Here is a 23779-nt window from a genome sequence, read left to right on the forward strand (position 1 = left end):
AATTAGAAATAGTTAACATAATTAATGACTTAATAAACTATATATTTATGTATTTTAAAGCAACTGAATAATTTGTATAAAATTACAGGGTGCAGGCAATATATTTAGGGTTAGAATTCTCTGAGAAATAATGACCAGAAAAAAGAAGACATTTATTTTTACCTGCACATCAATAACAAAAATGTTCAAAAAAGAGATACAAAGAGAAAAAAGGAACATGAGAGAACGTTTGGCATCACTTATGCAAATCAAAATACCAATGAGATACCATGTCACATCAGCGAGAGAAATACACAGAACAGAGAACAGTGGTGGCATTGGCAGGGGTAAAAAGACCCTCCTCATTCACTGCTGATGACAGTAACAGTTGGTTTAGCCTTTTGGGGAAACAATATGGACATTCCTGAAAAACTAGAAAAAAAAAAAACTAGGAAAAAATGTGATTGACTGACTAATTCCACTTCTTGGCATCAACAAAAAAATCAATTCAACAAAGATTGCTCCTATGTTCATTGAAGGACTCTGTGCAGTTAGTCAAAATAGGGAAATACCACAATTGTCCAGGGACAGGTGACTAAGTAAAGAAAATAGAATCCATATACAAAAGAGAATATGACCTGGCTAGAGGAAGACATGAAATCAAGCCACCTTCTGCTTTCTGCGTGGACCTACAGGGAACCATTCTAAGTGAGTGGGCCAGAAGGAAAGGGACAGGCACTAAATGATGCTCTTATATGGGCGATTAAAGAAAATTGGGAAAGAAAACCAGGGAATAGAAAGTGAGAACTGGTTTTCCATAGGAAATTCACCATATGCGAGATCTGGGGAAAATTATGGTTCTGAATTTTGTAATGTATTAATCCAGACAAGTAACAGTTTGGTAAAACACAGTGTTTAACATAAAAAAGACATCTTAATCTGGATATTAATGCTTAGAACTGAGCAAAAGAAATAAATAGGCAGTACCTTATAATATCCATTTTAAATATAACTTGTAAACATTCCCAAAGTTATATTATATAATTATATAATAATAATAATAATAATAATAATAATAATAATAATAATAATAATTGTTATCACTCTATCTAAAACAACAAAAAAGAGGGGCTGAGTTTACTGCAGACCCAAACATATAGCATTGAGTCCTTCTCTTGCCTGTGGTGGTTTCTGAGGTGGCTTATATGGAGTGGAGAGTAGCTGGAGAAGGGAATCCATCAACTGCATCTGAATCTACTAAATCTAGTACACTCTTCTCTCCAATATCCCCAGGGAAATGGATGACACATATCTCACATCCCCAGCACCACAAGGTCTAGCTGTCCAGCTGCACTAGAGCCACTTGTAGTGTCTGGTCTGGAAAATGATCCCTGCCACAAGATTTTTGGGAAGCTGTGGAGTTGGGGGAGTGAGATACAGCCCTTTCAGGAAATAAAAGTAATCTGTAGTGTTACACAGGCTTTGAGTTACTGCCTTTCCCGCAGAACAAAGACTTTCAGAAGGAGGTGAATAGAGAAGAGTGACAGGAGAAAAGGAGAGAGAAGGGCTTAGATACAGAGTCAGTAGAGAACATGGGCTTCTCCAGAGTGCATAGAGCCCTGCATAGTGTTTGACATTAAGGGTAAAATATGGATATTTTTTATAACATGCTTTCTTACAAATTATGTCTATATGTAGGAGTTAATGGGGCTTTTCTTTGGGGAAAAAGTAGTTAACTTGAGCATGGCAAACCCAGATTATTTGCACCAAATCAGGGGGTCCAATGATTACTGGAAGGAGAAATTCCTAAGTGCTAAGGGAACCTCTAAGCATCACTGGTTGTGACAAAAAAGAGAGAGGTAAGGGGGAAGAAAGAGAAGAAGGGAGATTTGGGACATTGTGATGGGAATGTTGCACTAGTAAAGGTGGGTGTTATTTATATGACTAAAACCCAACTACAATCATGTTTGTAATCAAAGTGTTAGAAAGAAGAAAGAAAGAAGAAAAGAAAGAAAGAAGAAAGAAAGAAAGAAGAAAGAAAGAAAGAAAGAAAGAAAGAAAGAAAGAAAGAAAGAAAGAAGAAAGAAAGAAAGAAAGAAAGAAAGAAGAAGAAAAAGAAAGAAAGAAGAAGGAAGGAAGGAAGGGAGGAAGGGAGGAAGGAAGGAAAGGAAGGAAGAAAGAAAGAAAGAAAGAAAGAAAGAAGGAAAGAAAGAAAGAAAGAAAGAAAGAAAGAAAGAAAGAAAGAAAGAAAGAAAGAAAGAAAGAAAGAAAGAAAGAAGAGGGAGGGAGGAAAGAGGGAGGGAGGAAGGAAATGGAAGGAAGAAAGGAAAGAAGGAAGGAGGGTGGGAGGGAAGAAAGAAAGGAAGGAAGAGGGAGAGAAGAAAGAAAGGGAGAAGGAAGAGATGAAGGAAGGGAGGAAGGAAGGGCAGGAGGGAAGAGAGGGAGGAAGGAAAGAAGGGAGGAAGGGAGGGAGGAAAAAAGGAAGGAAGGGAGGAAAGGAGGGAGGAAAAAAGGAAGGAAGGGAGGCAGGGAGAGAGGGAGGGGGAGTGAAGAAGGGAGGGAGTGAAGAAGGAAGGGAGGAAGGAAGGGAGAGAGGGAGGGAGTGAGGGAGGGAGAGAGGGAGGGAGAAAGTGAAGGGAGGGAAGAAGGAAAGAAGGGAGGGAGAGACAAAGGGTGGGAGGAAAGAAGAAAGGGAAAGATAAAGAAAAAGAAAAAAAGAGTTTCCTACTTCATAACAAACCCTTATTTCTCTGTCAGTAAACAGGTAGATAGAAATAATCTTCCCACTTCAAAAATAAAAAATGAGGGGCCGGAGAGATAGCATGGAGGTAAGGCGTTTACCTTTCATGCAGAATGTCATCAGTTCAAATCCCGGCGTCCCATATGGTCCCCCCGTGCATGCCAGGAGCAATTTCTGAGCAAGGAGCCAGGAAAAAACCCTGAGCACTGCCGGATATGACCCAAAAACCACAAAAAAAAATGAGTTTTATTAATGCAAACCTTATTTTTTCAGTTTTTCTAATATTCAAAGCATAGGTAAGTACCAGCATGGCTAATGGCTAAGAAGAACTGACAACTGACTAATTTTTTCACAAGCATTTTTTACTCTCCACAATCAGTCTGAATTATATGACAAAGTCTGACCCCATCATTTCAAAATCAAGCCAGACCAGCGTGTCCATTCTCACCTCCATCCGCATCACTCTCCTTTGAGCAGCTTTCGAGGTCGCTGTGGACGCCACTAGAGGGCAATCGAGCGTGCAGAAAGCGACCTGAACCCTGGGACAGAACTGGGTTCTGAGGCTCAATTCTCAGGTTCTCAGTTTCTCAGATTCAACCCAATTGCTCCAGGCTCCAGCTCAAAACCTCCTTCAAGACCCAGAGCCTCTTAGATTCCTGCACAGTCTTCTGAGAAGAGGATTCTTATATTGATATTAGTACTTTTATTCTTCAATATAATAATATAGTAATCAAATATATGGCTATGAAAATAAAGTGTTCCAATAAAACTATTAAAAATTAATCACTTGGGGAGGTGAGGAAGAATTATTTTGACTCTCCCAAAAGTTGGGGGGAATATGGGAACCAATCAAGCCAGACTGGACAGTGTTTAGACCAGAGTGGCCAACCACAGTTGGATCCCCAGCACTGCATATGCATATGGTCCCCAGAGCACTGCCAGGATGAGGCCCTGGCACTGAATCAGGTAGCATGGTGCAACATCAAAGAGCAAGGGACCTACAAGCCTTACTGGAGGTTCTGGGGGCCACGCAGGCTGGGATTCCAACTCCCTGAACCACGAACATGAGACGAGTGTGGTCCAGACGGGTGCACTATCTTCCTGGAACCCTAGAGAGCATTAACTTTTAAGCAAATTTAATAAGCTTTTAAAAGAGTTATACTGTACAATAAAAGTTTCTTTGTGGTTCCAGTCCTTAAATAAAAAACTTTTCATGGTAAAAGCATAAAATGCTTGTAAAAGCAAATAAATCACACTGAAAAACCATATTATTTCTATCAGTTAATTATACATTATATGGAACTTATTCTGCATGTAGTTTTAATATCTGATGTTCCTACACTAATCCTCCATGATATGAATTATTATTATATCCATTTTACTAAGGGGGTATTGAGTAATACAAATGAAGGAAGTTGTTCAAGGACACAGAAATTACAGCAGATATAGAGCTGAAAGTGAAATAAATCAGGAGAAACACCTGAGGATTATATTCACAGGCAGATTTTAATGGGGAAAGCAGAAGAAGAGTATGTTGGTGGAAGGGTATTCTTAGACATTGCTAACAGAAGTGAGAGTAGAGGATTCCAAAAAGGGGGCTCATGCGCATGCAAGGTCATAGGGACATTGGGGAAGACTCCTGGCACTCTGGAGATAGATGTGGTACCGTTGGATTATATGTATAAAGCAACAATATTAAATCAATTACGTAGCATAGGTCCTCGATTTAAAGGAATGAGGGTAAGAAAGAATTATCAGTATGAGCTTCCTAAACTAAAAAAAAAAATAGTGTGGCAGTGCATGCCAATACATATGTGCATACACACACACAAATACAGACACAAATATAGAGCTTAGTCACAAGAGGATATTACAAGAGGTAAAGCACTTGCCTTCTTACACCATAGCCAACCAGGGTTGGATCCCTAAAACTGCATATGGTCCCCTGAGTACTGCCAGGAGTGACTCCCTGGGCAGTGAATCAGAAGTAAGTCTGAAACATTGGCCTAGCTTCCATTTCCCCAGTAAAAACAAAGAATATAGAGCTAAACTGACACTAATTAATATCAAAGCTTCAGGTAAGGTAGTCTTCAGTGGCCCGATCCACTCTCATGGAGTTCAAGGCAACAGCCAGAAAGAGAAGCCATAAAAGTCAAGGCTCTGAGACAATCTCCCTTTCTGTAATAATATAATGTACTCTTATTTTTATATATTTAATGAACCATATTCCAGCAATAAAACCTATACATTGCCACACTTTAGAGTTATAGTGCAATTACTTTCTTATAACAAAATCAAGAAAAAATTACAAGCTCTAAAGAAGGTGATCATTTAAAAGTTCAGTCAATTTAGATACATCAATGAATGAGCTTTGCAATGGTTTATTAAACATATTTTAGAGTCTTTACATATATCAATGGAAAACTGATAAAAATTAATATCATATAGGATGCTGGAGAGATGGCACAGTAGGTAAAGCATTTGTTCTGCATATAGTCAACTTGGGTTTGATCTTGGATATATGTTACTCTGAGCCCACCAGGAGTGATCCCTAAATACCAGGCCAGGAGTAAGACCTCAGATCTACCGGTGTTGAGTGAACAAAATTAAATTAAATAAAAATGTAAAAAAAAAAAAAAGAATATTTCACAAGTTTGGGCTAGTACATAGAAATAATATTTACACACTATGAAACAATGCAAGATCACCAAGAAATCTTACCCTCATAAATCCAAGAGTCAAGTTTCATCCACTGAATTGAGAATCAATTGGTAATTTTATGGTCTTGCGAAAATCAATTTGTGACTATAAAAACCAGCAAGGAACTAATCAGATGTCAAAGGGATTTCTTGCTCTACCTGCTCTTAGCATCAAAGCTAACAAGAGATGATCATTCATTTCCAAAGTTTAAACTAGAATAAGAGACTATGATGGGTCTAGGACTATTCAAATCAAGGAGCACAAACACGATATCTTCAAATAATACACATGTGTTCTAGGTAGGGAGGTAAGAAATATAATATAGGTCTGATTGGATGAAAACAAAGATAGGGAATGGCCCCTAGAGACTTCTATGGAATAATATATTCCCTTGTCTTTTGTGATTTCTAGAAACTTCCTGCAAGCTTTGGTCCATTTTTCAAAGCCAAAGCAGCCTACTTGACTCAACAACTGAAAACTACTACTGACTGCTGTATTTCTCTTTATCAGGTTCCTTGAAACCATATAACATAACAAATCATCCCTATTTTAAAGCCCTGATCTTAATCATATCTACATCATATTAATTTCCATGACTGTTGGGAAAATACATATTCATGTGATGCAGACATCTATTATTTTGCCTCCTGAAGAAAGCACACTGCATATTTTATTATATTCTGTTATACAGTCTCTTAAAATATCAACATTTTAAATGAAACTATGAGACAAACTCTAAAATGGCCTACAAAATCTATTGGAATTTTACTATACCTGAGTTAATAAGAGCATTAATAAAAGTGTATGTAAGATACATGTTGAATATTGTATTGTAATAAACATTTTCCCATATTAAAAAAGTTAATGTAAGAGAAAGCAACAAAGATAAAACTAACAAGTCTCTATAATACTTTAACTGCAAGCTGTAGGCACAGCCATAGGGCTTTTGCCTTGCTTGTGGCCGACCCAGGACCTGGGATTGATTCCTGTCATCTCATATGGTTCCTGAGCCTGCTAGGAGTGATTCCTGAGTGTAGAGCCAGAATTAACCCCTGTGACACAATATCCAAAATTAAACAAATAAGGTTTTTGTCTCTGTCATGGGGACTTGACTTGACCTAAGGGAAGGATGCCCTACCTCATCACCTAATGGTGAGATGATATCAGAAGACACTTGGTCCTTGGATCTGTGCAAAAACCAAGATCACTAACTACAGAAGATAACTACAACAACTGTGACTGAGAAGAAATTCTGGAGCTATCCTAAACTTCGTCCTAGGATCTGTGCAAAAACCGAGATCTCCAATTACAGAGGACTGACTTCGACAACCACATTCGCAGAATGACAGAATCTGGCATCACAAAGAAAGAGTTTAGAGTTCAACAATGAACAGGTCCGAAGCCTGTAGTCTGGCTCATGACTGTATGTTTCAATGTTGGAGACATAATGTATCTCTTAGGCCAAGGGAATTTCCTTTCTAATTTCCCCAATGTACTTGATGTGTCTATGGAAAAAATCATAATACCAGCTCCCTCTTTGTTTTTAATTTATATTTATAGCTTTTAGACAGGGCCTCTGCCCACTTTATTTATTTTAAATCAGAACCAAAGAATATGAATTATCTAATTCTGCCTCATATTTCTAAAACTTCTTAAAAACGGAAAAAAAAAGTGGATAGTACCAGGGACAAAGCAGTCTCATGAGCACTGAATGGAAATAAAAAATGATCAGAATTAAATACCCAACTCAAAGCTAATGACAATAGAATCAAGATATACACAAGCTATACACAAAATGGACCTGTTACACTAGCAGTCTATGGGGCAAAGTGTATGGGGCAAAGAGGTATGGGATGCATGCTGGGAACAGTGGCAGAGGGAGGTCATCACTGGTGATGGGAATTCCCTTATTCACTCTCACTATGTACCTTAAATATAACTGTAAAAGACTTGTAATTCACGTAGGTCTCAATAAAAATTTAAAAAAAGAGGCAAATAATTTGTAGACATATACAGTTGAAAATTAAAAATAGAATAATTATATGTAAAAATATACTAATTACGAATTTATTTTATTATACTTCATAAATACATCACCTACCTTTTCTTAGTAAAAGTAGTGACTATATGAGCAAAATTTTGCATGAATTTACATAATTTACATACTTAACATAATTAGAAATTATAAATATAAACAGCACATCTACATGCCTTATAAAAGAAGTAAAATCATAATCAAATTTCAAGTTCCAAAGCACATACTGAAGAAAAGGAAGTCTTGTCAATATATGTTGCTGGAATCTAGACAGATATACCCTAGATGAATCTAGCCTGCTACATCATACTATATACAATAATTAATTCAAGATACTTTAACAATTTGAATGTAATACCTGAAATCATAAAATGCACAAAAGAAAATATGTGAAAATATCTATGATTTGGCTTTAGCAGTGCCTTTGGGGACTCAATACCACCAGTCATATAAATAATATACAATTGGAAATCTATGAAACTACTCAAAATAAGAAAGTATTTTTAGGTCAGAGCAATAGTTTAACAGGAGGGGCACTTGCCTCATACCAAGCTGCCAGGGCTCAATCTTCAGCAACCCACATTAACCCTGATCAACTACAAGGTAATATCTTAGTGCAGAGCCAAGAGTAAGCCCTGAGAACTGCCAGGTAGGGCCCCTACAGGGAAAAAAAAAATAGAAACTATTGCTAGACTAAAAAGAAATTATGATAAAAGTGTATTTGTACATTATAAATCAGGCAAAGAGCCATATCTAGCAATGGTCCTCAAACTACAGCCCGCGGGCCACATACTGTATTTATTCCCATTTTGTTTCTTCACTTCTAAATAAGATATATGAGGTGCATAAAAATTTGTTCATAATTTTTGTTTTTACTATAATCTGACCCTCCAACAGTCTGAAGGACAGTGAACTGGCCCCCTGTTTAAAAAGTTTGAGGACCCCTGATAAGGCATTAGAATCCTTATAAATAATGGATATTTGGTAAATAAGCTATTTCAGAAAAATAAATAAGGCCAATATTTACATGAAAAAATGTCCCATAAAAATTTCTTATGAAGAAGATGCAAATCAAAAAACTACAATGACAGATCACTGTATCCTGTGAGAATGGCCAATAAATATCAAAATCACCAGAAACAAGTATTGATAAAGATGTGGAGAAAAATTCTTTGTAAATGTAGGTCGGAATATTAACTGGTTCATCCACCAGTTTTAATAAAAAAGTATCTTAGTTGGAAATTACTTGTTAGGAAATGATTAAGGGTTTCAAGATGTTAAAAAACAGACTTGCCATATCATCTAGGAATTTCAGTCCCAGCTATCTAACCAAAGAATATTCAAACACTGACTAAACAAAATACACTCTTATATTCATTGTTACAATATTAAGCAAAGATATGAGAACAACCTAGTAATGAATGAACGGATTAAAAAAAAAGATGTGGTTGAACTAGATAATGCTCAACTCTAAGAAAAATCTTGCCATTTGTGAAAACATACACAGAACAAGATATTCTCAGAAAAGTGAAATAAGTTTGAAAAAGAAATTTTAATACTAAATGATCTCACTCATAGGTGGGATAGAAAGAAACAAAGCAATGGAGTAGACAAAAACCAGTAGAAGTTAACCCTGTCACAGAACTGGCATTTTTCCAGGGGGTACCAAGTGTGGAAAAGTCCAACAGAAAGCAGGGGAAGAAGATCAACACTTTGAGAGGTGATAATGTAAGAACTGACAGCCAAAGATGAAACATATACAATGGTATGGATCAAAGTGACTCTAAAGTAGTCATTCATTCATTGTAAATTCCAGCATTCAATTCTGCCAATATTTCTGAGATCACCGTGCTCGTCCATTTTATCAAGTGTTCAAAAGGAGAGTGATGGGTAATCTCATATGTTCCTGTATGAATCTTTGTTCTAATGTATTTTACATTATTTTATAATGTATAAGTTTTCATCATTATCATTAAATATTAAGTAGCTGTTATTGGGGTGAACCAGGTAGACTGTGATTGTCAGAGAAGAGATGTTATCACTACAACCATAAACTCTTGACATTTATCCTAAAAAATACTTATATAATCAGAATTTTGATGTATATCTTCAGAATGATATACATTCAATGGAATAGTTTCAATAATGACGGTCACATTTGGATAATTGCTATGTCTTAGCACTACAAAAACATTAATAAGAATTAAGCAAAAAATTAAAACATTTCACTACTATTTTTATAATGTATAGAAAAGAAAATATGCCATGTAGTTAAAACTTCATTGTCCTGTGAAAGGGTTTTAATGAAGAAAACAAGTTAAAACCAGGAGGAAAAAACTCTCAAAAGGATTCTATTTATAAATTAAATACTGTGCTGAACATAAAAAGAACAGAGGTAAAAGCCATAATACAGGGAGCTGGAGAGACAATATATAGCTTAAAGTGCTTACCTTGCATGCAAATGAACCCTAACGCTGAATATGGTCCCCAGAGTACCCAGAGTCATCCCTGAGCAGTAAGTCCTGACCACCACAAATTAGTCATGTGCCTTCTTACAAAATGACATTATTTTCATACCAGAAATGTTGAACTTATTGGAACAGAGACTACATGGAACAAAGCTACTTCATGTTTAGTAAAGAAATTCCAGTTTAAAGATTCACTGCCTGGGGACGGTGAGGTGGCGCTAGAGGTAAGGTGCTTGACTTGCAAGTGCTAACCAAGGAACAGACCATGGTTCGATCCCCTGGTGTCCCATACTGTCCCCCCAAGCCAGGGGCAATTTCTGAGCGCTTAACCAGGAGTAACCCCTGAGCATCAAATGGGTGTGGCCCCCAAAACCAAAAAACCAACAAACAAACAAAAAAAAAAACACCACCCAGTTAGATTTTTTAACATGAAGAATCTTTCGAGTGGCTGATATCACTGTTATTGCTAACGGAATCATCTTTCCTAGAATAAGATCTTAGATAAGGCCAGAGTGACATATTGGTTCCTCTTTTTATAGGAAGTTATAAGATTCCCAAAGAATTCACAGACTGCTCAGGGACCCTTCTGAGCTGAGGATTCCCAGCCAACCAAGCAACAGCTCAAAGCAAAAATTCAAAAATGATGCCCCTCAGGCCTTGTGGTGCCAAGTACCTGGGACATTCTGCAGCAAAGGGACACCAAGGTCAACCTCAGGTGGTTTTCCAGGGTCTTCAAGGCTTTGAGTAGTTGTGTTCAGGTGCCAGGAATAGAACTATGGTATAATGCATGCTAGAAATGCACCATAACCACTAGATTACCTTGATCCCATCTTCTGGCATGTCTTAATTTTAATTTTTTAATTCTAATAAACTAGACAGTTTATTTTAAACAGGAAGAACTACTTCAATGATTAAAACAACCTAATATATACAATATTTCCAAGGAAGACTACTGTGTAGGGCAGCAGAAAGCAAAATAAGGGAAAACAGAAATTAAACCTATTTTTTGATGTTGTCAAAGGAAAATAATATATTATTTTGTACTCCAACATCAAAAAACTCAACAAAAAGCATACATCAAATTCATATAGAGCAGGTGTCAACTCTAAAAAGTAAAGCTATATTTTCACTCCTTAATTCAGTATGTGTATATTTTTTAAAAAATCAAGTGGGGTAAAATATTAAATTAAATACCATTATATAGGTGATATATAACATAAAAATTTTAATCTCCATTTATAACTTCTAGAAGCATGTAATTTACTTGAGGAGGAAAGTCTTTATGAAATGATTCATTATGACACAAACCCACCCAAATTTTTCCTCCAAAGATATAAACATAATGTATGCAGACCAATATGTTTGAGTAACAAAAAATAAATTATGAGGAAGTAAAAATGTAAGCTTTACCAAATGCAAGAGGGCTTAATTCTATTCCAGTCTGGATAAAATGTAACACCCCCAAGATGGCTGGAAAACAAAACAGAGTACTACAGCAACACCCAGAAATTTAATATATTGTGCTAAGAATGAAGAGATGATTTCTCAGGTAGAGAGGCAATTCAATTCTAGAAGACACGTAGTTACTAGTCATAGTAGTGCAGATTATTACAAAAGTTTAGTAAACAAAGTATATCAATAGTGATAATGCAGGATAATGCAACTGGATATATTTCTTATTGACATATTTCTTCACTTAGCATTAGGAGGAAAATACCATTAAACATATTTGCAATGGAATCATTCCCCAGGGGCAGAAAATATTCATATTTTTGTTAGTCATACAGAATTTTCTTTCACTTTAGTAATTAGAACAGAAACCAGCATTCAAGTCTGCTGCTTTCTAGACACTTTTAGAAAAATATCCACCATAGTTCATAAGGCATTTCTCCCAACTGTATTCTCTATTTGAAACACTTGAAACTGAGGTATAAAGTTGATAATATACCAAAAGCCAAGAACACACTGCAAAGGCAACAATGAAAATGAAAGCTTTACTAATCTTAGAATCTGATGCTGATGAACTGAGACAGATCAGATTCTCTTGAGAATGAACAGTTCGCTAATTAGGTCACCATAAACAGGTCCACACACATTGACAAAGGTTTTCTGAGCTTTTTATGAAGGGCTTTGACTTATAGGCTATACTGGTAAAATCTTGACCCATGGTATATTTCAATTATAATTGGCATTAAGGATCTCAATCTCCAGGAAAAGGAACTCTGTAAAAGAAAACAAAGAGGAACAATTGCAGAGTCAACTACCTTATCTTTGTCTTCAACAACATCTGCCAAGATGTCATCTGGATCCAAGATTCCGCCATCTGTATATTCTAAATGATGGATCTTCACCCAGTAGCCAGGATCCTTCAGTAGAAAGAAGGAAGAACTAAGTTTCATGAATTAAGCTTTTAAAAATGACAAAGAACCATTTTGTGCATAAGAAACTATTATTGACTATATTGTCAATCACAGAATTCCAGTCAATAAAAAACCTTTTTTAAATGGCAAAATCCATTTTAAGTGTAAAAGGAGCAAACTGAGTCATTAAAAAATTATTTAAACAGAAAATTTTCAATATACTGCCCAAAAAAGTTTGACATACTTGGAAAAATATTTGGCAATTTAATTATTTAGACTTTATATAGACTGAAGGCTTTTTCCAATCCTATAATGTTCTTACAAAGTTATTTTATGAATATAATTTCATCAGAAGTATTTATTATTTCTCATTGTTCCACATTATTTTTTCTACTGCGAGCACTATTTGAGTCTTAAAACTAAGTTACATTATATTGAACATTTAATCATTCTTTTCTTCCTGATTTTATAAATAATACAATTGTACTTGGCATGTAACACTGTATTAGCTTGAGGTACACAACAGTGATTTGGCATTTGGTATGTGTGTTGCATAAATTTTAAGCATTTCATCAATTTTCTGGGAAAATGAATTGTCATACATACAAAACTGGCTAAGCTATTTGAAAAGTCTATTCAAGAAACTTCTAATAATATATATTAAAACTTCTTGTAATATATAATTTATAATGTGGGTAACCCCAAGAGCACTCTAGTGAGAAGAGATCTTGAAAGTAGATTCTGAAACCGAATAAACTCAGTATAGTTGGATCACAAACAGATCTCAAAACAGTACAGAAAGTAAACAAAGGAGAAGTTTGTGGCTACATGACTGCTATAGTTACTAATTCAAATTCAAAAGCCAAATAGGAAGACCATTGCACCTTTATTTTTTAAAAGTACACAGTGCACATTCTGTATTCCCTGAGACCTTTTTTCCCATCTGAAAAGATGGGAAAAGAGTGTTCATGGACATGAGGAAAAGATTGGGAAGTTTCCAAGAAAAGTTATGGAAACCTGAATTTTAAGATATGAGTTAAAATATGAGTCTTATGTTAATTTTGTTATGTTGCAAGATAGTCTCTTATTAAAAATGTACAATTAATTATATTCAAATTAATTTAAATACGTTAAAATGATCGCATTCGGCAACTAATGAACAACTTATTTTCAGGGAATTTATTAGTCTAAACTTGTGTAACAATAAAATGAAAACGTGAAACAAGGAGTAAAAAATGACATTGGTTTGACCACAGTAGACAAGTTATGAGGAGGTTGTGGTTCTGAGTCTCTCTATACGGTAGAGTATTCAATACCCAGAGAAGCAACAGATCTTGGTTTATGTGGGAAGATGGAGGGTAAGGCTCTTTATTTTTATAAATAAAAAATTAATATTTGTAAATCTTTATAAAGACTAGGAGAAGTAATATAACATCGTTATGTTTCACTTTTATAGAACATAAAGGAAATGACTACCATAAATCCTTCCCTTAACTGTCTCCCAATTAAAAGATAAAAGTGTTACTAAAATTATTTTAAATAATTTACTTAGGTCTGCAAGTAGGGCACTTGCCATGCTCATGACCAACCTAGATTTGATCCCTAACATCCCTTATGGTCACCCAAGCCTGCCAGGAGTGATTCCTGAATACAGAGCCAGGACTGACTTCTGATCATAGCTAGATGTGGTTCAAAACTCAAAAAAATTTTTTTTTCATTTAAAAGGCTACTAAAATGTTGCCTAAGTATATAAATGCACAGTGACGTATCCTGATAAAAAATTTAGATTTCAAATATCTGTAGACTCTCTAAAGTGAAACTTACAAATTTCATAATTAAGATTTCTCTGAGTAACTTTGACACATACAATTCCAAATAAAATAGAAGAATTATTTTTGCTTATAAATGAGGATATTAGATAGAAAACTTATGATTTATTTGAAAAAATGCAAACAATGTTTGATTTGAGTGCCCAGGTTCTATAGCAAAACAATGTATAACTAGTTAAGAAAAGGATTTTTTTAAAAAAGGTCTTTTAACAGTTATTGGATGTCCACTTTTCCAATTATTTAATCAGAGGTCTTTGTCAACTCAAAGCAATTGTGCTGTAAAGGTTATAAAAGTACAACAGACATGATTCCAAATCAGAACTACATTGGTGCAAACAAAATGTAATGAAATGCCCTCTGGACTGTAAAGAAAAGACACTGAGTAATAACTGCCTTGATACTCATTGGAAATTGGATCTTTTTGTTGTGGCAATGACATACCCTTATTCTCTAATTCTATTCAAGACTTTTAATTAAAATCTAGAGTTTTAAATTTTCTAGTAAAATCAGCCTTTTTATAATTTCTATCTGGGGCTGTCTTTATGTCGTTAGAATCTAAATTTCCTTTCTTTCTTTCATGGATGGCCTGTTCTCTCCTTTTTAAAAGTCTGTATACTCTCCTAAGCACACTATTCTCTCTTCCTCCTTCTCTATTTACTAAATTAATCTTCATTTTAAAATCATTCTAATAAAAAGAAGTTCAACTCACTTAATTTACTGTAACCTTCTATCAAGTCTGTTTTTATATATTATCGTTTGATAGATGAAAAGCTAATTTTCTTTGTAAATTATGCATCCTAAATTAAATTAGTGACTTAAAAGTAGACACCTATTATGTTGGTTGAGTTTTTTTTTTTTGCTTTTTCCTTTTCTTTTTTTTTTTTTTTTTGCTTTTAGCTATCAGTTTGAAAAAAGCTATTTTATCATACAATACTGAAGTTCAAATCTTACCCTCAACAACTACTCTATATATTGAGGTAAAAACAGAGAGAAGAAAGGCAGAGATTCTGGTTTTAAACAGGAGCACTCAGAAAAATACCAAGAGTAGAAGACATCAGTAGTGAAGGGAATAGTATCATGAGTCAGCAAGACATGGCCATTAAATTCCATATACAGCATTACAACATTTCATAAATAGCATTATAATATCCCATAAATAGTATAACATTTCATAAATAGCTTTTCACTCTTCCATCTCACTCACATGTGGAATCTATGATTCTAGAATAGAAGGCCTGGACTAGACACTATGATGCCTATCTCAAAGTACAAATTCTCAAAGTTTTCAGATCCAAATAAAATTTTAAAATAATTTTTAGTATATATTTTAGGGTCCTATTGATCTTCCTACCCAAATGTTTAAGTGAAATACGTAGTGTCAGGATATAGAAATTCTATGGTTGTAGCTCCAGATTATAAAATAGTCTCATTTTATATACTCCAAAGATGAAAATATACTAGAATCATGATGAACACATCCTTTTAACCTTGAACAAAAACAGGCAAGCCATATTCAAGCAGTCTCAGAGTTGATATTTTATAAATACAGCAGAGGTAAAGTATCAACTGTGATTTTTACTCCACGGTAGTTTGGCATGGTGCTATACATCACTCGAAGAATATACATAAAATATTAGCAGCCAGCAGTCATCATAAACCATAAATTTAGACTGTCTCCTTTATGCATGTAAAATCCAACCATTGCATTGCAGTAACCACTTTGCATTTAATTTTCTTGGGTTTTATAACCCCAAGGAGAAAAAAATACTGATCAAATATTAAGAGATGATCACATGTGTGTTTTAGTTCACATGTTAATCACTTAAAGTTTACAGTATTTTCACAATGATTACATTTAAGCTACATTAATAGGATGCAAGTATTATGCACAAACTTTCAATTAAATTTGAAGTTGTTTAGTATATGTTGTGTAATAAATCTTTCCAACCCTAGGATCATTAAAGGATTGAAAACATTATATTATAAATATGCTTCCTCTACTCTAATCATAATTTTCTGATATTAAAACAATATATACAGTGAGCAAGAGATACAATACAATAAAAAAGTTCTTGTGCCTTGTATGTTGCCAAGACAGATGAGATCCCATGTAGCTACATTGGTCTTTTGAACTTCTCAAAGGTTCAGTCTTGAGAGCAAAGCAAGAGCTAGCTCAGACCATTGTTGGGTGATTGATAGCCTTCAGTAAAATTCATATACAGTTAAGTTCAACATTAAGGAGCATTAAAATAATGGGAATAAATTAGAAAAGTCAACAAAAAATGTTTAACATAAAAAAGACACAAATTTGTGATTAATTGTAAAAACTGTCCCTATATGACATTGGTATTAACAACAAATACTCTTCCTGCAGGTAGATGACATAAAAATTGACTCTGTTAGAAAGTGTCTACTAAATGAGGTTTTGAAGAAAATATTTTCCATCTGGAAACCTAAAAAAATATACTGGTAAGTCAATAACACTGCTGATAATTAAGCACTGAGATTATGACAATAATCAAAATAAAAGAAAAACTTAGAAGTTTCTAAACAAAATGGTCTGATTCTGGAATAAAAAAAAGTCTTCCATGAGAGATGAGAATGTGGATTGGTCCAATCTCTCTGTAAACCAATATGGACAGTTCTTGGAGAGCAAAAGTATCAAACCTCCATTATAACTCAGTAGTTCAATATCTTAGCATCTACTCTATCTCAAGCAACCTATATGAACTCTGAGCCAGGATTGGTTATGAGAATGTTGTACTAGTGAAGGGGGGTGTTCTTCACAAGACTGAAACCTAACTATAATTATGTCTGTAATCAAGGTGCTTAAATAAATACATTACAAAAATACATTAAAATATAATGTTCTTTGCCATATTAATAGTAAAATATAATAAATTATATGTTTATGGTGGGTAATGTGGCAGAAGATAATAATCAACCACCAATTCACAATACAAAGCATTTCAGTAAATGAAGTAAACCAGTAATTAAGTAAGGTAAAACTGTAACATAGAAAAATATTGAAAGGCAACATCTAGATAACATCAAAAGTATATGTAATCATGAGCCTAACCAAAGATACAAATACAATTATATGCTAATATTAGATAATATTGGGGCAAAGTAAAGTTTTGTCATATACTAAAACATTGACCACTACTAAGATATCAATCTTTCCCAAAGAAACTCTAACCATATGACACTGTGACAATATGTAGACATTGATAATGGGAGTGTTAAGTACCAAAATCACTGTTGAATTCTGCAATATCTGAATATGTCTATTCCACAAAAGTTTAGGGATTCCCCTTCTCATCATAAATACCACATACTAAACACTGCAAGTTATAATCTCTCCCTAAGAGATTATACCAATTTTAAGATTATTCTGACTTTAAGAGATCATAGCAAGAGAACAACTATATCCCGATAAAAATAAATCCTGAGATGAGTAATGTAACTGGGATTTTATTTAAACTAGAGAAAATGAAGAATAAGAAAAATATGGCAATTTCCAACCAGGTAAAACCACACCTTACAGAATATGAGTTGTTAAAAGATTTCTGGTAAGACAAAAATCTCTAACTGTGAAAATTATACCTGGAAACCTCTCAGGGAGACACTTCATTGGAGACAGACAAAAATCTCCTTTCAATACCCAACACTGCTTGCTTTTCATCAGGAATGGGACATATTATTGTATTTCCAGTTAAGCAGCATTATATTGGAGACAGTGTTATATCCAAAGTGCTTTATTTGAAACATTTAGAATTATAAACAGGCCTGAGGTAGATTCCACTAATCAAAGCACAGTATAACTGAGACAACATGTGTAGAAGCAAATGCTCTTACTTTGTGCTCACTCAAAAAGATACTCATTGCCCATGCAAGTTAATTTGGATACGTTAATATGTATCTCCTTTTCCTTAACTGCTCTTTCATAGATGAATCTCTAAATGCCACATGATCATAAGAAATGTCTATCAAACTAAAAGGGTGCCATGCTCTATGTTTTGGGGGACTATAGATATTGCACAGTGGTTAAGATGCTTGTCTGGCATATTTGATTCCTGCAGCATATGGGCTGCCTGGCCCTAATTCCTCTCCCCCAAAAAATCATTTGACTTGTTCTGTATGACTTCACAAATGTTACATAAACAATTGATTGGTAAAGTGTAGCTCTGCCTAAGAAATCTCTTATAGGGGCCATAGGGATAGTACAGCTGTTATAGACTTGTCTTGCACACAGCCAACCTGTGTTTGCTCCCCAGCATCCCTTATTGATTTCCAAGTACCCCAGGAATGGGAAATTCCACTTTTATTTATCTAAAGAACTTTAAAGGTCTATGTATCATTCTGGGATTAACTTAAATTTATTTGCAGAATAAAAAGTTCTAGTTATCTAAAGCAAGCTTTTAAAAAAAGGAAAGAAAGAGAGACAACTTTTATTTATTTCCAGCTTCAGAAATTTTCAGAACTGGGAATAGCCATTGAGCACTGTCTAATGTGAGCCAAACACCAAAAACAAACAAAAAAAGAAATGCCTTATCAAAGCTCTCATAGTAGAATGGGTTGTATAATTAACATTTTATTCCTGTAAGGCTTCAAGTAAGATTTAAATGGGCATATTACAAGACTTTTATAGGATAAGAAATGGACATGGGATAAGATTGAAAACTTCTTCTGATTAACTCTCCCAACCTACATCTTGAACCTCAATCTCCTTAGAGATTTAATCCAGTTATTGGAGAAACTTCTAGAAAGACTCTATAAAAAGGTGTTTTCAGAAATATGGTCTGATTCCACATTCTTATGCAACTCTAAGCAGGTCTAAGAGAAAAATGTTATATTTCAAATCACTCCGTATTCTAGTTTCTGGCTGTGAAGCCCAAAATTCACTTATTGTAAATAGAATTAAGAAAATGTTCTTCTATCTCTATGGTAATAAGAATTACTCTGACCAAAATATATCTGTAAAAATTGAATATATTTAAATTTGTAAATGGAAAAATTTAATACTCTGAAACAATTTTTCTCATTGACCCTCTAAACTTTTTTTGTTTTTAAATGAACAAGTAAATTCATGAATTCAAAATTTATTGAATCCAATGGTTTATAGACCACCCATATCTTTACAAAGGAGAAACCAGAATTCACACAGATTTAGCCATACAAAGATAGCTATTGGCTTATGATGTATTATCCAAAACTAAGATAACCTCACTATATGAACACCAAAAACTTCAGAGGAAATTCTTAATATATCTTATGATCTTAATTTTAATACTGTTTTTATACTCTGCCTTACTTTCTTGTTTATGTATCAACTAAACACAAAAAGGAATGATAATAACCTCATGTAATTTTCCATTCAGCATTTAGAGTAAGTAGATTCTTTATACTTTTCTTTGTCTAAAGAACTTTAAAGGTTTTTGTATCACCCTGGGATTAACCTAAATTTATTTGCAGAATATAAAGTTCTAGTTATTTAAAGCAAGCTTTTATAAAAAGGAAGAGGAAAGAGACAACTTTCATTTATTTTCAATCTTCTGTATATATAATCACTCTTTACAAGAGTAAAGCACTCTTTAAAGAATAAAATATTTTCATTTTCCTATAAATTTAGCATATATAAAAAGCCCTATAAAATCTTCAGGATCTTCAAAAACAAAGTTCAACTAGAAAAATCAAACTTCACTGGAGCAGAGTGGTGGCACAAGCAGTAGGGTATTTACTTTTCCCGTGGCTGACCCAGGACTGACCTGGGTTTGATCCCAGGCATCCCATATGGTTCCTCAAGCCAGGAGCGCATAGCCAGGAGTAACCCCTGAGTGTCACTGGGTGTGGCCCAAAAACAAACAAACAAAACAGGCAAATTTTGCAAAACTTGCAAAGGAACAGACATGATACATAGAAATCAAAATATTTTCTGTACAAAAATACATTTAAATATATTAAATTATTATAAATTTAATAGCATTCGAATATAACACTTCAAATTAATTTGAAAGAAAACAGCTGTCTTTTATTTTAAATCCTGTTTTCAATTAATTGTTTCCAATGAAATTTTATAGTCCCCCAAACCTGCATGCCAAGGTTTGGAAGCTTGTGTGGTCCAAAGGAATGCAAAACACAGCCCAAGAATGTGAGCAGGCATAGCATCAAAGAGAAGGAGAAGCTATAACTTTTTTAAAATAATGCTTTATTATAAAACCATAAAATGTTCTGCTGCAAAATAAATGAGTCAAAATTATGGAATACAGGTTCATATACCTTAAGATTTTCTTCACACAAGTGGCAAAATCCAAAAGTTTCTTTCTTTCTTTCTTTCTTTCTTTCTTTCTTTCTTTCTTTCTTTCTTTCTTTCTTTCTTTCTTTCTTTTTCTTTCTTTCTTCTTTCTTCTTTCTTTCTTTCTTTTTCTTTTTTCTTTTCTTTCTTTCTTTCTTTCTTTCTTTCTTCTTTCTTCTTTTTTCTTTCTTTCTTTCTTTCTTCTTTCTTTCTTTCTTTCTTTCTTTCTTTCTTTCTTTTTCTTTCTTTCTTTTCTTTTTCTTTCTTTTCTTTCTTTCTTTCTTTCTTCTTCTTTCTTTCTTTCTTTCTTTCTTTCTTCTTCTTTCTTCTTTCTTTCTTTCTTTCTTCTCTTTCTTTCTTCTTTCTTTCTTTCTTTTCTTCTTTCTTTCTTTCTTTTTCTTTTTTTCTTTTTTTTTTTCTTTCTTTCTTTTTCTTTTTCTTTCTTTTTCTCTTCTTTCTTTTCTTTTTCTTTCTTTCTTTCTTTCTTTCTTTCTTTCTTTCTTTCTTTCTTTTCTTTCTTTCTTTCTTCTCTTTCTTTCTTTCTTTCTTTCTTTTTCTTCTCTTTCTTTCTTCTTTCTTTTCTTTCTTTCTTTCTTTCTTTCTTTCTTTCTTTCTTTCTTTCTCTCTCTCTCTCTCTCTCTCTCTCTCTCTCTCTCTCTCTCTCTTTCTTTCTTTCTTTCTTTCTTTCTTTCTTTCTTCTTTCTTTCTTTCTTTTTTCTTTCTTTCTTTCTTTTTTTTTTTGTCACACCCGGCGGTGCTCAGGGGTTCCTCCTGGCTGTCTGCTCAGAAATAGCTCCTGGCAGGCACGGGGGACCATATGGGACACCGGGATTTGAACCAACCACCTTTGGTCCTGGATCGGCTGCTTGCAAGGCAAACGCCACTGTGCTATCTCTCCGGGCCCTCCAAAAGTTTCTTTGCATGCATTTACAATGACTACAAAGATTACCTTATAGATAACCTACCAAAGGTCTCAAACTGTCGGCCCATAGACCGCAAACGTACAACATTTTGTGGCCCTGCCCTAGAGGAATCTTTTTTTGTTTTGTTTTGTTTTAGTTGTTTGGGTCACACCCCCAATGTTCAAGGCTTACTACTAACTTTACACTCAAGAATCACCCCGACTTTGCCTCCTGCAGCCCCCAGGTAAATTGAGTTTGAGATCCCAGAACTGTTATGTATGTTTCTTATGTGTGACTTTGTAGTGTGTGGAATTTAGATGATTTAGATGTTTTCATAAAGTCACAGGGAACATGGGGAGTAGTCGACCTTCTCAGAATGGCATTGCTCACAGCAGGTGTTTATGAAAGTATCTAATGAGTTCTTACAATGCCCAAAGCCAAATATGTGGGTATGGACAACAAAAATACCCTACCTTAATAGAAATGGAGACTATATATCAAAGAGAAGAGAAGAGAGTAATTGGCACAACAACTAAAATAAATGCAAGTTAGAAAGTGATGTGACGCGAAGGAAAAATTATTGGAAAGAAGATGAGAACAGAGTCCTTGTATTTTGCACCAGGAGGTCAAATAAAGGCCATCTGAAATGAGGGGCAAAATCTGAGAAGGTAATTCTGCAGCAAACTAGATAATAGGGCCAAACCCCTAACAAATGGTCCTTTCTTTGAACAGTTCTACCACTAGCCCAGGGGTCCCCAAACTACAACCCACAGGCCACATGCAGCCCACTAAGGACATTTATCTAGCCCATTGGGTGTTTTTGCCACTGCTGCCTGTCCTGCTTAGTGGCCAATTGTAGTGCACATGGGTAGGAAGTGCACCACACTCTCTAACTCCTCTCCTTCTATCTCTCAACTCCTGCTCTCAGTTTAGGGCAGGAATCCTCAAACTATGGCCCACCAAAAGCAGGCTCATAGTTCATAGTTCCCATTGAAATACTGATAACTTTATTCATTTAAATGACTCATTTTTCATTTTAAATATTGTAATTGCTCCTGTGTGTTTGTTTTATTTTTTAATTCAAAATAAGGTATTTGTAGTGTGCATAGCAAAGCAAACACTGCTGTGCTATCTCTCCGGGAGTTTTTTTTTTAAACTATAGTCTGGCTCTTCAATGGTCTGAGGGACAGTGAACTGGCCTCCTGTTTAAAAAGTTTGAGGACTTTTGAAATACTAGTCCTAGACAAAGAAATTCAAAAGTTAAGAAAGGGATCCATAGAAACTCTCCTTTTGGGGGGTCAGAGGCAGAAGAAGTAGTGCACTTGTCAGGTTGAATGAACCTGACGGAGATGTGAAAATACGTCTGTCATCTAGTAGCACCTGCTTTCCCATGCTCTCCAACAGTATCTTGTCCTAGAGCAGGAACGAAAAGTGTACTCAAGCCTCAAAAATAACTAAAAGTCAACTAGTTTTCCATTACCATGAAATATGTTTCTAACTACCTTTTAAATTATTTCCAGAAGGGTCCTCTATGCTGTTTGCATTTCAGGTATTCCCTTTCCACACCACTGAGGTAAGGCATTCCAGGTGTGACTAGGCATGAACCACAGAGAGACCAAAACCAAGCCAATTCCCCAAATAACATGGTGAATTTTAAAGTCAAGACTGACTAGGTTTAATTCAAACTCTACTGCTCATATACAAAAAGAATAATACCCTGGACTGTGAGAAAGAAAATTCCTTGCATACATATAAACATGCACATAGTCTGGTCCATACATATACATATGTCCATTTACTCTTTGGGTATCACACTCTTAAATTCTACCAAGGCAGAGCCTTTCCTAATCTATATGCTACCCACTGAGAGTCTGTAATTATTACTGAAAGATTTATACAAACAGAGATGTGGTGACATTTAAGAAGGGCAAAAAGCTTCGGGGCTTCAGAAAGGGAATCTATAACAAAGGAACAAAGGACCCAGAGAAGTATTGGAATGGAGGCCAGTTTTTCATACATCAACATTTTTGTCCATATAAAATCTTTCATCCCTTGTTTTACACTATATGCATGATCAAAGGGTGATTGGCAAGTAAGCTAACACAGTCAAGGAACTGATTTTCACATACACACAAAGAAATAGTACAGCAGGTGATTGCATGCAAAAGACCCAAGTTCAATATCCCACATCACTTATGACCCCTCAAGCACCACAGGAAGTGGGCCAAAAACAAGCTCCACAAGAGTACATAAATCCAATGTGTTTAAACATTTTATAATAATACTTAATGCTAAAGCCAAACACATGATTTTTCATTTTGTAAGATTCTTCATTGATATCAAAGAAACCAAAAAAAAAAAAAAACAATCAGGGCCTGCCTCTGAACTCTGGGTCTATTTGCTCATCTGCCCTTCACAATCCATGGCCTCAGCAGGATACCTAATTCTTTTTTTTTCTAGTACATTTTTTG

General features: G+C 34.7%; 1 protein-coding gene across 1 annotated transcript in view; it reads right to left on the reverse strand.

Annotated features, from left to right (window-relative positions):
* Positions 1–23779, reverse strand: part of PARD3B (par-3 family cell polarity regulator beta) — a 1279582-nt gene that overhangs the window by 1088672 nt on the left and 167131 nt on the right. The window contains exon 2 of the mRNA XM_049772907.1: positions 12187–12288. Coding sequence (XP_049628864.1) covers positions 12187–12288 — 102 coding nt within the window. The remainder of the gene's footprint in view (positions 1–12186; positions 12289–23779) is intronic.

The sequence above is a fragment of the Suncus etruscus genome, chromosome 5 (genome assembly GCF_024139225.1).
Source record: "Suncus etruscus isolate mSunEtr1 chromosome 5, mSunEtr1.pri.cur, whole genome shotgun sequence".
Lineage (NCBI taxonomy): Eukaryota > Metazoa > Chordata > Mammalia > Eulipotyphla > Soricidae > Suncus > Suncus etruscus.